This window comes from Populus euphratica, unplaced genomic scaffold (assembly GCF_000495115.2).
Source record: "Populus euphratica unplaced genomic scaffold, PopEup_1.0 scaffold135.1, whole genome shotgun sequence".
NCBI lineage: Eukaryota > Viridiplantae > Streptophyta > Magnoliopsida > Malpighiales > Salicaceae > Populus > Populus euphratica.
Window position 1 is genome coordinate 292,172 of NW_011499965.1, and position 15,566 is coordinate 307,737.

Consider the following 15,566-nt stretch of genomic DNA (forward strand, 5'->3'; position numbering starts at 1 on the left):
TGGGGGGGGGGGGGGGGGGGGGGGGTGGTATTTTATGTATATGGAATCCGGATCTTTTTTGTGTCTCTAGCTGTACTATTGCTATGAATGGCCGTATTTTGCATATTGAAGGCACCTTCACTCGGTCCAATCTAGATTGCCTAGTCTCTTTTGTATATGCTCCGAATGTTGGGAACCTGAAGAATGAGCTGTGGACTTATCTTGTTACATTCAGGGATAGTGTTAGCAAGCCATGGTGTCTTGCGGCTGATTTTAATGAAACTTTATTCCCATCAGATAGGAAAGGCAGCTCACAAATAACATCTTCCATGACAAGATTTAAAAATTGCATTGATGGTTGTAATCTTATGGAGCTCCCCTTAAATGGGAGAAAATTTACATGGTCTCGAGGTAATGCCGCAAGCCGCATTGATAGAATATTTTTATCAGGGGATTGGTTGCAGGCTTTTCCATCCTCTACTTTATTCGGTCTCTCAAATTATTCATCTGATCATAGGCTTGTGTCTAATTTTAGGAGTATGATTCAGAGCTTTTGGAGCTCAATTACAGTTTCAAAATCTGGCACAAGGAATATGGTCCCACCTCTAAAGATGTTGAAAGAGAGATGTCGGCAGTGGAGTCAAGCTACTGTGGGAAGCATGAATAACAGAATTGACGAACTGGAACTTGAAGCTAACTCAATGGATCATCAAAATGAGTGCAGGGTCTTGACTGCTGATGACCTGATTAGAAGTAATTCCATTGCCTCCCGACTCAAAATCCTGTATAGAGCTCAAGAGTCTGCCTGACATCAGAAGTCAAGAATTTAGTGGTGTAAGCTTGGAGATAAAAATACCCGATTCTTTCATTTAGCTGCAACAACAAGACAGAAAAAGAATCAGCTTGCATGCCTGGAGGTTGATGGACAGATCCTATCTAAACCAATCGATGTGAAGCTAGCTGTCTTTCACTTTTTCCGCAACCTATACTCCCACCAGAACAGTCCTAGAGCTTCATGTACAAATTTGGAATTCTCAAGGCTGAAGCCTTCATCCTCGGCTGCTCTTGAATTGCCATTTTCTGCAAAAGAGATTACAGCAGCTGTGTGGGATTGTGATGGAAATAAAGCTCCAAGTCCTGATGGTATTGACTTCCTTTTCATCAAGAAAGCATGGAACATTATAGGTGAGGATATTATCTAGATGGTTGATGAATTCTATCGGACTAATCTCCTTCCTGCAGGTATCAATAGCACCTTTGTTACTCTCATTCCGAAGATTAAAGGTGCTAACAAGCTATCAGATTTCAGACCTATTAGTTTGGTGGGCAGCCTATACAAGATCTTCTCAAAGATTTTAGCAACCAGGTTGAAACATGTTACGGCAGAGGTCATCTCTCATCATCAAAATGCTTTCATCAAAGGGAGGCAAATTTTAGACAGCGTCTTGATTGCAAATGAGGTCAAGACGCAAATGAGGTCCTTTCTTTCATCAAGAAAAAAAAGAGTAAAGTTTATCTTTTCAAATTAGATTGTCATAAAGCCTTTGATTTAGTGTTATGGGAATATATTAATGAAATCATGGCTAGTATGAGCTTTGGTAGTAGATGGCGAGGGTGGATTATGCAATGCATATCAACGGCAAAAATATCTGTGCTTGTTAATGGGTCTCCCACGGAAGAATTCTGCTTAGCAAAAGGCCTACGTCAAGGAGACCCTCTCTCTTCTTTTCTCTTCAACATTACAATCCAGGGCTTGAGTTGTATGTTGCAGCGTGGCTGTGATTTGGTTTGACTTCGGGTATAAACATCAGTAATACAGGGCTTGTCATATCTCACTTACAGTTTGCGGACGACACCCTTATGTTCAATTCAGACTCTTTACATAGCATGTAGAACATTAAACGTATCCTATTATTCTTTGAACTTGTATCGAGGCTGAAGGTCAATTTTTATAAAAGCAACATTGTAGGTGTGGGTGTAGTAGCTCATACATGTAACTCCACGGCTCAGCTTCTCAAATGCAAGCAGGATTAGCTGCCTCTCATGTATCTTGGGCTCCCCATCGGTGGAAACTTGGGCAGAGCTACAATGTGGAATCCTATTTTGCGCAATATCAGTTGTCGGTTAGCTTCATGGAAAGGCAGGTTCTTATCTATTGGGGGCCGTTTGTGCTTGATTAAATCTGTGCTCAGCAATCTCCCCATCTATTACCTATCTATGTTCCCCATGCCTGCTACGGTAGCCTCCAAAATTGATCAGAAACTTTGATCCTTCCTCTGGTCTAGAAATGAGGAAAGGCACAAAATATGCAATGTCAGCTGGGCCACTGTTACTCTTCCAAAACATGCAAGTGGTCTTGGGATTGGTTCCTTAAGGGACAAAACACAGCTCTGCTCTTTAAATGGTTATGGAGGTTTGGGTTGGAGGAATCAAGTATATGGAAGGATGTGATCAAAAGCATCCACAACACCAATTCCTCTAAACTACTGCTGCAAGCTCCTATTCCAGGAGTTGCAACTACACGGTCCTGGATTGTCAACCATTGTGTGAGAAATAATAAGCTGCAGGATATTGTGAATGAGCAATCTCTGGTTCTTATCGGAAATGGCAAGAAGACTGTTTTGGCTTGATTGCTGGCTTAATAACCACTGTTTAATAGAGCACTTTCCTACTCTTTTCCAATTATCCAATGACAAAGCTATCAGCATTGCTAAGATGGGAATGTGGGAAGGGTATGAGTAGATTTGGATTTTTTCCTGGATACATCCACTACGAGGGCGTAACATTGGCTTGCTTGATCAACTCTATACAATCATATCGATAGTGCACATGGACAAAGATGGAAAGGATAGACTAATATGGAAGGACAATAATTCAGGAAGATATTCAGTGAAATCTCTCTATGGATTGTTAAGTCCAAAGCCTTCCACAAACAATGCCTTCTCATTTGCTGGAATTTGGAAAGGTATTGTTTCTCTTAAGGTAGAGATCTTTTGCTGGATGACTATCACTAATAGAATCAACACCCGATGTATGTTGGTTCGAAGAGGTATATTGGTCAACTCGGAATCAAATTGTCCTATCTGCCTAGTAGAGGCAGAATCGGTGGACCATATCTTGCTGCACTGCCATAAGCATTGGCTCATTTGGTCCAAAATCATTAAGTGGTGGGGTTTAGTTTGGTGTTGCCCAAAGAGCTTCTCAGATTTGTGGTCTCAATGGACTTCCATGGTGCATTGTCATTTTCAGAGGAAGGCATGACTGATGTTGTTTTTCTCAGTGGCTTGGTCTCTTTGGCTTTTTCGAAATGATCTGATTTTCCAATAGAAAACATCTGACTATGATTCAATATTCTTTCTTATTATCACTCGTCTATGTCTATGGCTAAAAGCTATCCATTCTGATTTCCCATACTCTCTTACAAATCTAATCAGAATGGCAGATGGCTTGCTTCGGTGGTCCAATGCTCACTCTCCCAGGATTAATAATATGTGGTCTCCTCCTATGATTAATAGTCTTAAATGGAACGTGGATGACTCCTCTCTTGGTAAACCAAGCCCCTCTGGAATAGGTGGTGTGCTGCAAAATCACTATGGCCATCTTCTTGGTATGTTCTCTGTTCTAGTTGGTATTTTAGACTCTAATATTGCTAAGTTAAGGGCTATTGTCAAAGTCATTGAACTATCATCATCTAATTGTCTCTTCCACCATTAACACCTCATCATAGAATCTGACTCTATTAATGTTATTACCTGGATGACTAAGCCTCACAACCGTTCCTGGAAGCATCATAATCTGTTCTCCTCTGTTAATAGATTGAAAGCATAATTTAGTTCAATTTCCTTCTCCCATATCTTTCGTGAAAGTAATTGTATGGCAGATTGCATAGCTAAACAAGGAGTGCGGAGATCAAGTGAATTTGTTGCCTAGCTTTGACTCCACTATTTTTCTGTGGCCTTGCTCTTGTGTCTTCTACCATTATATCTTTGAGTTATTTCTGTTTTGTTTTATAAAAGAATGTTTAGTTTTGAGCTTATTCGGATGGATATTCTATGGTTTTCTTTGCTTTTGTTTTTCTTAGACTGCGTTTTATCCTATATATGGCTTTTTGTCATAGTAAGATATTATGTAGCTTATGTACTACTCCCACCAGACTTTGATGTTTAAATAATATACACATCTTTCAAAAAAAAAATCATGTAAGTAATTTGTATCCCTTCGTAACAAATAGATATTAAGCTCTTTCTCTTCTCCCTTGTAATGACTTTGGTTATATATAAAGCAGAACTCGCCTGTCTCTGGTGTGTCTCTTCAGAGTTCTTTCATATTGCAGGGTCCGCACTTGACTTTTCAATTCTTAGCACTAAATAGTTTGACAACAATTGATCACATGCGTTTTTGATAAATAGGATGTATTGGTCGCGGACCTGACCTATGATATGGGGTTGGATTCTTTTTCTTTCATATAAAAAATAAAAAATAATGTTCATAAAATGTGTTCTAAAGCATTGAGAAAGATACATGATTTAAGTTAGTTATAGAAGAGGCTAGATTAAATAAATTTGTTTTATTTTAATTAAATGATAAAAAAAAATGGTCAGCTAGAGCATATAGAATAAATTAAGAAAAAATGATCATGATAACTTGAAAAAAATATTATTTCAAAAGAGAATAAATGATGTAACTTAATTTTCGACTAATTGAATATGAAATAATGAATTTGGATATAAAAAATATTTTAATTCTTAACTAATTAAATGTTAGAAGTTAAAAATAAAAAAATTCAATTATACAAAAAGATTAAAAAAAAGCAGTTGAAAGAATGAACATCAAAATTAAAATAAAAAAAATAAATTTTATTTTTTATTGAAGGGTGAAATTGAAAACAAAATTCAATTTAATAAAAGAACTCAAAAAATAAAACTATCAAAGGACTATATTAAAAAAATAATATATCACAAATTGAGATTGAAGGATAAAATTAAAAATAACTCAAAATTTCACAAAATGAATAAAAAAATAAATAATGAATTTGACATCTCAATTAGATGACAACTTTGAAATTTTGTATAGCCAACATGATTTTTAAGATGAGAAAAGAGTAAAGTAGAATGAAAAGAAACAAAAATCATTAATATTACACCAACATCTCATTAACACCATGCGTTGTCCTTAAAAGAAAAGGATATTGCAATGCTTTTAATAACATGACAAAAGCTAATGTTTGGTCACTAGGAGATGCCACCTGAATGGCACTATCGCCACTTGTACGCTAGTATAAGCATTACATGAGCTAGCTATTTTTTGTTTTCAAATAATATGTTATATTTATTAAAATACTAAATTTTACTTTAACTAATTAAATAATAACAAAAAAATTAGTGTAAAAATACTAAAAAGCTCTTGCATACCAATTTATAAATTTTTATATATAAAGATATTTTAATTATTATATATCAAGATCGGTAAGTTCAAAATACAAAAACACTTATCTTTAATAACTAGTTCAAATTCTTTCACGAGGAGAGCAAAATTATCATTACTTTGTTTCAATAAATAGTACTTATTAATCTACATGAACAGTATTTCTCCAAACAGTGATAGTTTTGGTTGATGACCTCAAGATGCGATTATTTTGTTTTGGAAACTCAATAAACTAATTACGGTATAACAAGAAAAAGGCCAATTTTTCATTTGCATAATTATTTTGTTATAATTCAAGGAAGGAACTACTTTTATTAAACAATAAAAAAAAACAAGAAGTGATGACTAAAAATTAGTTTTCACTGTTCCTAATTGAAGTGGTAGTGATCACTAAATCCATAGCCCAACGCTACGCCACAAGTTAAATGAAAAAAAAAATATTGGTTAATAAAATTGTCCAAATATTGCAATTGTGCTCTTAAAAAGTTAAAAATGTTTGTGACAAAGTCAAATAAGCTGATAACATTTAATTAGATGATAAAAAAAAATAATGGTAAATAGATTAAATCAAACAAAAAAAAGTTTGGATGAGAAAACATCAACAAAAATGACAAAACTTGATGAAGCTTAGTTCTAAGCCAACCAAATGTAAAAAATTGAAATAGAAGAAAAAAAAACTTAAATCAATCTGAATATGCATGTTAAAGTTGCAAGTCGGTTTATTAGATTGTAATAAATATATAAAAATTAAATAGAAAAATAATATAACCCCATTCCTAAAAGGTCAAATGTAGAAAAATAAAATAAAAAAGAAAACAATTTAAAAGAATGATAAGATAAAGAAAAAAAGAAAAAAGAAACACCAGCAAACACAACAAGTCTACCAAACCTTATGATCCAGATTATGAGAATGACATAACCTAATAGAAAGTAAATTATAAAAAATTGCAAAACCCAATCTTAAAACGAACCAAATATTGAAGGATAAAACTAATAAAATTTTAAATTAAAAAAGTAACGATCCAAAAAAAACTTGTCACACCTGTGGTCTTGGTAATGAAATCGGGACAACTAAATTGAAAGAAAAAATAAATAAATCATGAAGATCAATTTTAAAAAAAGAGATTGAAGGATGAAAATGAAACAAAAAAATTGTGTTAAGAAAAATAAACCCTAATAAATAAAAGAACAATATTAATCCAGGTTAATTTTAAAAATATATGACTTAGTTTATAAAACAACGATCCCTTGTAAAAAAACACATAATCCAATTCCTAACTAACATCATGTTGAATAATTAAATTAAAAAATTAATTTTATAAAAGGCTCTAAAACAAAAAAAATAGCAAAAAAAAGAAAAAAAGTATAAATAAAACAAATACAGGAGGTTTGGCATTTTTGAATTGATGATGAAACTGGAAGGACAATTTTATTTCAATAAATGATCAAAAACTAAAAATAGGAATTAAAAAAATATGAACAAAATTAAAAAATAAAATAAAAAATAACTTGTAATTTTTATTGAACGATAAAATTAAAAATAATTTTTAATTTTAGAAAAGGCCTAGAATAAGAACCTAGTAATTAAAAAAAGAATGGTCAAATTTGAAATAACAATAAAATAAGGGAACAACTATGAAATTTAAAATGGCTATCGTGAATTTGAGGAGAAGAGATGGAAAATCTTAATTTAAACATATTTTGATAAATTGAACATTAATCGACCACCAGGCCTTTGCCTTAATATTGTGGGACCTTTATATCTAAGAATATAAACCATCAAGACAATTTTTTTAAGAAAATGGAAGGACCAAATTAAAATAAAAAATAACAACAACTAAAATTAAAAATTAGTCCTCAATGGGACAAAGTTAAAGGTGTTCATAAGTTTTCAAGACTCGGTTATAGTCTCAAAAGTTTTAGTTGCTTTGAACCAATAAAATGAAATATGTGATACTTAGGATGTGGTTGAAAACTTCCAAACATTCCTATTAGAGTGTTTATTATTGAAGGATATCCTAGGCTTCTCTTCTAGGAAACAAGACAAAAACGAGCAGTTGATCAATTTATTTAAACTCATTTTAGTTTTCATTAAGTTAATCAATCAAAGCCTAAATATTGTTATTGATTACCATAATATTATTGTTCAAAGTTGTGTTTTTTATTTTTAGCAAGATAATCCTCAAATCAGTATTAGATAGATTTAAGCTCTAATAAAAGAATATATTTTTAGAAGAAGACAATGTTATCTAACTAGAGTTTAGTTAAACTATCTATTATCATCTAATCCTGTCACCAGGCTCAAAAAATTAACTAAGAGGTTGTGCTAGTAGAGGCGATTGTATGCAAAATGGTGGCAATATTATGAGCTATAAGGGGCCATTATTGCTCTATCCATGTGTAGTTATTTGTTTATATTGAAAATTAGATGATGAATAACCATTTTATAGAACACCTAATACAAGCTTCTCCATTGATCTCAATGTTTGTGAGTTATTTTCTGAGCTGTTGTGGCCAGAAGAATGACGTCTATCAATTAAATGACTAACTAATTATTACCCATTATAGCCATGTTTTCACTAAATTGGATTTTTAGCATGATTGCTAAATTGTTATGATTTTAACAAATTAATCCTATTAGGCATGCCAATCTATTAATTAAATCTTTAATTAACATGATCCTTGTTATTCATTTCTTCCTTCTAATAAGAATATTCTACACCTAAAAAAGTGCAAGCAGCAAATGAAATTGGTTTGATTAACCAAAATTTGGCAAAAAAACAAGCATATGCACCCAATGGCGACTCCAACCAAGGAAAGAATTGGAAAGAATACAATGCTCGATAGCTAAACCATTTGAAGTCACATCCAGCTTGAGCTCCATATAAAGGAAATCTGCGTTACAGGCATGGGCATAATATCCAGTCATGAGATAAGACAAAAAAAAAAAACCTTTTATACGGGAAAGGGAGATGAAGGGGGCGGGTCCCAAAATTAGAGGGCCACATCCAGAAATCATAAAGACCAAATAAAAATAAAAATCTTAACATCTGGCTAGGTTTCTCCCATCTTATTGAGTGTAGGGTGAAGGTTGGTAAGTAACGGGTGCAGCAGAGCCGTAATCATATGCCCCATAATTGGTCTGGCTTCCATAAGAACCACTGGCACGGAAACCGGCAGCACTCATGTTCTCCGCTGGCTGTGAGTAGAGTTGTTGAGGAATTGCACTGGGGCTTTGAGAGTGATGGTAGGGTTGCTGAGAGATTGCGGAAGGGCTTTGAGCGTGGGAGATACCATAAGTTGATGCATACGGGGCTGCTGCAGGGCCCTCATAGACATTCTGGCTCGGGTAGTGGAATGGCCCAGAATATCTTCTAGCCGGGCTATGCTGTGCAGGGGGGGCAGAATTCCTGCGGCTGAAAGAGGAATAATTGTTTGAAAATTTGGCTGCTTTGGCTTGACGATAAGGAGTAGGTCCACTGTCACGGCCACCACTTGAACCATGGCCTCGCTTGTTTTGAGACTTGGTAGCAGTGGCAGCTGACGTACCCCTCTTCCTCTCTGCTTTGGTTTTTTCAAGCAGAGAAGCCCGTTTTCTCAAGCTGTCAAGGGAAAATTCTGATTCAAGCTTATGATCTTCCACACATTTGATGATTGCTTTAATAGAATTCAACTCCAAGGTACTTGACTCATCCTGCAAAAAAAAAATACTAAGAATCTTGCAGACTCAAATATTTCATGTCATTAGAATTACACATTATAGATAGAGATTAGACACACCGTTGCAGCTGCACTATAATTGCCATTCTTCAAGACAGTAGTTGTGATCTTCTTGGAATTCTTAAGATATGACTTGAGTAGAGACACAGGAGAAAATCTTTTCGTCAAACCAGATTCAGAAGCAAAATATACAGCCTCTATCTCTTTCCCATTCTTCACCAATTCATCAATTATATCTGCAAAACATATTATGATCGAAAAAGATGACCAAAAAAGTGATTATAGAACAATATATCAAAATCAGATGTGACAGACGAGAATAAAGTGATGTTAAAAAAAAATTATGATTGAAAAAAGTTCAACACCATAAACACTTGTTTGAACTCTCAGCTAAACTAAGTACAGACATACACAGTGATAAGTCATATCTTGAAACCAGTACTAGGGCTCATACACTACTTAACTACCTCTCATAAGGGGAGGAATGAGGCAGGTTTGGTTCATATGAACTAAGAAATAAGCAAGAAAGATATTCTGTCAACTAAACTTAAATGATGATTAGGATTATTACTCCCAGGAATACAGAAAACTTTTTGAAAGATTGACCAAATCAGTCATTGTTATTATCTGAAGTCACAACACAGATAAACTCTGCCAAACAAAATAAGAGGTTTGCTAACAAAGTTGCATGCACAATTTAAAGGGGAACCAGCCCCTGTTGGAATGGCAAACCAATAAATTTAACAGACTTCTTCTTTTTTTTCTTTCACAAATGGTTCATGAGAACCATTGAACATTTATAGAGTCTAGTTCAATTAAGCGGACAAAGAACATTCTTCAGAAAAGGAAATAAGCAGTTCTACGCGCAATGATGTAAGCAAAACCAATTCAACTCTCGCATGTCATTTACACATTTATTTGTCAGGGCAGTATAAGCATTGTTTCCATCACCTTGGTAAAGTCTGTTTTATTTAAATAAATTATCACTTTCCAGGTGATATCAATGCCATAAGATTGTCCACGCTGGCTTTCAAAAGCATCAGCCTGGAAACATTATGCAAATACCCAATTAACTTAATAAGGCCACACCAAGCAGATGTAGTAGCACCAGGATAGGACCTTGCATTATTTGTAAATGTCAAAAACATCAGAAAAAATTTCTAGTGGAACAAAAATGCAATAATACAGGTCATTTTAAAACGATTTTGAACATAGGCACTTCAACTCTTAGAGCATTAGCCTCGAGCTCTTTAGAAACAGAATAAAGCGTTTTTGGCATAATTTACATAGTATTTGGAGATACTAAAGCTGTGCCCTTTCAGATTCATAGTATCATGTCTACTAATCACACAAAGAGAGAGATTATTATGTCCTTTGATGCCAACTAATTATGCAATGATCTCATTTACAACAATGAATCTCACAAACAAAAAAGGTATAGAACAAAAGGCAACGCCCAAAAGTACAAAATAGTGGCGAGTTGAACAGAAAAACCTTGCAACAAATGTCACTGACATTCATATGAACTGACCACACAGAACAGCAAGTACCACTGAAGAACAAATAACCCACTGATCAAATTAACATCCTACATACCTCCCATTTTCTCTCCAAAACCAATAGCAGCTGCAAGCTTCGCCATATCCCTCCTTGATGCATTCTCTGCCACAAGCTTCCTCAAGAACTCCTCATCAAACCTCGACTTCAGCCCAAATCCCAACACCATTTGCAAAAACATTACCGCCTCCGCAGGTCCCACGACTCCGCCGCCGCCGCCGCCGCCCTCCCCATCAGCCTTCTCCTCTACCTCGTCCTCCTCCTTCCAGTTGTCCAAAATCCCAGCAGCCCTCTCCACCACACTACGTGCAAATTCCGGCCCTTTATCCTTCCTTCCAAAACAACTACCTTCCGGGAAAAGAGCCTGCACCAGTATTCCACATGCCCACCTCTTATCTGTAACCCCAACTTTCCCAACTTTATCTCTTACTAACTCATCCACTGCATCCAAAGTCAGCCTCGCAGGATCCACAGCTTCCATTATCGCACGTGAAATCTCCGCTCTAAGAAACACTGATTCCTTCCGTTTCGAAACTACAAATCTTAACAGCCCAGATGAATCCATTCTCCTACATAAAGACTTCAACGAATCCGACAAATTATCGAAAGAGTGGGAATTTCGGAACTCCGATAATGCGGTCTCTCTTTGCTCCTCGACTTTGGCAGCAGCAGCTGACTCGCGTTCCGGTATGGATTTTTCTCTGCAACTAAGGGATTCGAGGGTTAGCTGGGAATTGGATTCTAAAGACTGGAATTTGGATTCTAGGGATTGGGATTTCTGGGAGAGGGAGGTTTGAAGGGATTTGAAGTGAGTGGTCAAGGTTGTGAATAGTTGGGTGCAGGAGGATAGAAAGGTCTTTCGCGCGTCGAGGTCGTTGAAGAATTTCTGCGTTCTCTCTGTTTCGATTGTTATTTCGGTCGCCATTGATTGAAGACGATGAAGATTGTGAAACGATGCTGATTCTTTAATGAATGAATGATCGAACGGGGGTTTTCAAAACCCTAAACCCTAAAATGTTGGTTGAGGGAAAAGGAAAGGATTATGCACTGAGGATGACTGGTTCCGTATTTTCCCTTTGCGTTTGTACTGCATATGTTTGTGCGATAGGAAATGTACTAAATTAATGATTTTTTAATTAAAATAAAGTTTTTAATTAAACAATATATATTTTTAATAATTTTATTGCATAACCAAATACAAATTTAATTTAATAATTTTAAGAATATCCTACTTTTTATATTATATTCATCGCCGCTCAATGGTAATGTTTTTCACATTATTCTTATAATATGAAAAATTACAATCAAATCCTTCTTTCATTCTTAATTTTTATGGCAATTTCCTTTATTCATCTTTATTAAGGTCCGTTGATTGATTTTTTAAAGTTTGTATTAGAATTAAACCAAATTAGATATATAAACATGTATGATGCATTACCAAAGAAATTGAAGGATAAAATACATATTTTTTAAATATATCTATTAATGTTTTCCCTCAATCCATTGTTTAAAATGATAAATGTTACCCTTGCAATTATTTTCTTGACTACTTTTTTTCTTTCAAAACTAAATAACAAGCTCAAATGCAAATTGGGATGGCAGCTTTATCCAATTAGGTGCCTAATATCACTAATATCACTCACGTAATGTAATATTCAATTTGATTTACTATAGATAAAATTTCATCAAATTTCACTTGGACCAAATATAAAATTCACTTACTCATATCCAATTAGATTTTTTCATTACTTTTTTATAAAAAATTTTATGAATATCTATATTTTTTTATGGGATGATATATACTTTGGATTTTGCTATATTTAGAAATTTTGATAGATGTTGTTATTAGGTTTTTTAAAACACATACATGTAATAAAAAAATATAAATCTAAAATTTTTTTGAAACTCTCAAAGATCTCGTTAGACAGATTTAAAGTTGTTTAGAGTTTTTATAACTTGAAAATCATATTTTTTTTTCACTTTGAATAATTACTTCAATGCTAAATTATTGCAAATTATAAGTCATCCAAATATTCAATATCTAATAGTAATCTAAACGAACTATTAGTAAGAAATCTCCTAAACACTTTAAGGTAGGAATGAACAAAAAAACCGCTAAACCGATTAAACTAAAAAAATTAAAAAAAAATAACCAAAAAAACTGAATCTAAAAAACCAAATTAACCGATTAAAAAATAACAAAAAAGTTCCTGTTCAATTCGGTTTCCAAAGTCTAAAACTGATTGAACCGAACCAAACCAAACCAAACCGGTCCAATCATGTCAACACTTAAAAAAGAAGAAGCAAGTATAAGTAGAAAAAACCCTAGACCTAAAGTAACATTCTTCAACCGCTCCATCTTCTCATAGCCCCCTCCCTTTTCTTTGCCTCTCATCATCTTTTTACAATTATCATCTTCTCAGAGTCACCCTTCCTTTTCTCTACCTCTCATCATCCTCCCTTCCTTTTCTTTGCCTCTCATCATCTTCTCGCAACCCTCCCTCCTTTCCTTTTCTCTGTTTTTTTCTCCTATTTTCTCTTTGCCTCTTATCTCTCCCCATAGCCCCCCCTCCTTTTCTTTTTATCTCTCATCTCTTTAAGTTCACCCCTGCATCAACATTTATTTTAATCAACTACATGGGCAGATAAAAAAAGAGATGGCTTCTTGATGATTAACATTCTAACTCTATTTCAAGTTCATCTCTGCATCTTGTGATTTTTTTTTATTATGTTATAATTTATTTGTAGTTTGTGGGCAGATTTGTTTTCTTGAACAACAGAAACTGAGATTTGCTTGTAATTTGTGAGCACTGAACATCGAGATTTGCTGTTTGTGGGCACAAAGTAAATCTGTTTTCTTGAATAACAGAAACCGAGATTTGCTTGTCGTTTGTAGACACTTGGCACCAAGATTTGCTTTTAGGTTTTACCAGTTTTTGAACAACAAAAACCGAACTGAACCGAATCAAAACTAGTAGATTTGAATGGGTTTTAATTTTAAAATTTTTAAATTAATAATGTTGGTTTGGTTAATTTTTTTATGTAAAAATTGAACCGAACAAAAAATGATCACCCATACTTTAAGGAGAGATGGATTGACATACAATAGAGTGTTTGCTTTTGTATTTCAAGTGTTTGAGTACTGTATTTTTTTCACCTTAAGAAATAATAACTTTTTATTTATAAGGGAACTAAAAAAACCTTATAAATGACAAAATATCAGTTTATCCTTAAATAATATCATATATATATTATTTTATGTTAATTTTATAAATTTATTTAATTAAGTTCTTATATTATTTTTTATAGGTCTAGAGTTATAATCCTTTGTATTAATTACATTATAATCCTTATTTTTAAAATTTATTTACAATCAAGTCACACTTGATTAATCATTATTTTTTAATTTTTAACCAATGGTTTTTATATTTGTGATTCATATGTTCCCTAATAAGTTGACGTTAATATAAATCATAATCTTAAATAAAATAAGATTAAATAAATTAAACAAAATAATTTATTATTAATTCAACAATTTCTTTTTTTATATTTGAAGATCAAATAAAATGTCTAGCAACCTATTATTATCCTCTAAATATCAGAAAAGTTATAAGTGGTTTGACTTAATTTTTTAGTAACTAGTTTCTTAATGTAATTATTATCCTTTTATCAACAATATTTTAATTCAGACATTATAAAATGGATGGTGAATACTCTCTTGATCACTCAAATACCTTCATATAGTTTATATTATACCTAATGTTCACTCCTTTGTTACCGCGATTAGGATAACATGTAACATGATTAAAGGATAACATTCTTTATATTAGATAACTTAGTGATATTAAGTCTAAAAATCACTTACACGATTGTCATGTGAGTCATTCAATAGACATAGATGATCTTTCCATATAGATTTCTCATGCGGGTTAATTCAGTATATATGTTTTATAACAAACACTTACATATTAGTTTTATATATAATCATTATACTTCAGATTATTAGAACAATTATTTTCTTTCATAAAAAAAAAGAACATAATATGTAATAGCCTGTATAGCTCTTATAAATGTCTAGTATTTAAAAAAGCACCGACTATAAACATTTTAGAGATAATGCTTTAATGCAAGAAATCTTATAATTATAACAGCTTTATAATTTTCTTTGCAAAATATTTTTGTTCCATGAACTTTATCTTTACTCTAAATTTATAAATCAAGTATTAGATTAATTAATTTAATATTATATGAATATTAAAGATAAATTAGTCAGGGGATCATTTTTCAAACTTGGGATCTTTATGATAAATTAGGATTATGACCTTCTGTATCAAATTATTTTTTAGAAATTTCTCAATCAAACATGATTATTACATAGTTATTCAACTTTTTTTTAATATGGAATACCTAGCAATATTTTTTAATCTTTGTGAATAAACAACTAAAATAATACATAGCGTGTTCATGCCTAGAGTTATTTTTTTTATACCAGCATGCTATCAATTGATCTCTCTGTTTTTGAAATGCACAACATTAAAGGCTTGTTAGGCTTTGGTAAGGGCTAATATTAGAGGTTTTGCTAGATAAGTCTTTACATCGTTAAAGAAAACTTATTGCTTTTCATTCCATTAGAACTCATAATAGCTCTTTCCTTTCAATAACTTAGTAAATGTTATAATTTTTCATGTGTTATTTAAAATGAACTTCCTTAGAAAATAAACCTTGTTAATAAACCTTTATGTTTCATAGATATACTAAGAATCCTAATAAATCATCTACTTGCACGCTATGAAAGCATTTTTAAAGGGTTCATTTTTAAGTTGTTCATTCGTGTTTGTTCAAAAGCAACATGTAGTTCATCTAGGTTGGTAGATTTTGATTTTGAC

At 33.0% G+C, this 15,566-nt stretch overlaps 1 protein-coding gene across 1 annotated transcript; it reads right to left on the minus strand.

Moving 5' to 3' along the window:
- Positions 1 to 8,251: 8,251 nt before the first annotated feature.
- LOC105138913 (FRIGIDA-like protein 4a) lies at positions 8,252 to 11,776 on the minus strand. Its single transcript, XM_011045149.1, has 3 exons — positions 10,720 to 11,776; positions 9,184 to 9,359; positions 8,252 to 9,097 (listed from the first exon to the last, which is right to left on the minus strand). Exons 1-3 carry the CDS (start codon positions 11,603 to 11,605, stop codon positions 8,474 to 8,476), a joined length of 1,686 nt encoding a protein of 561 aa, XP_011043451.1. The 5' UTR covers positions 11,606 to 11,776; the 3' UTR covers positions 8,252 to 8,473.
- Positions 11,777 to 15,566: the final 3,790 nt, after the last annotated feature.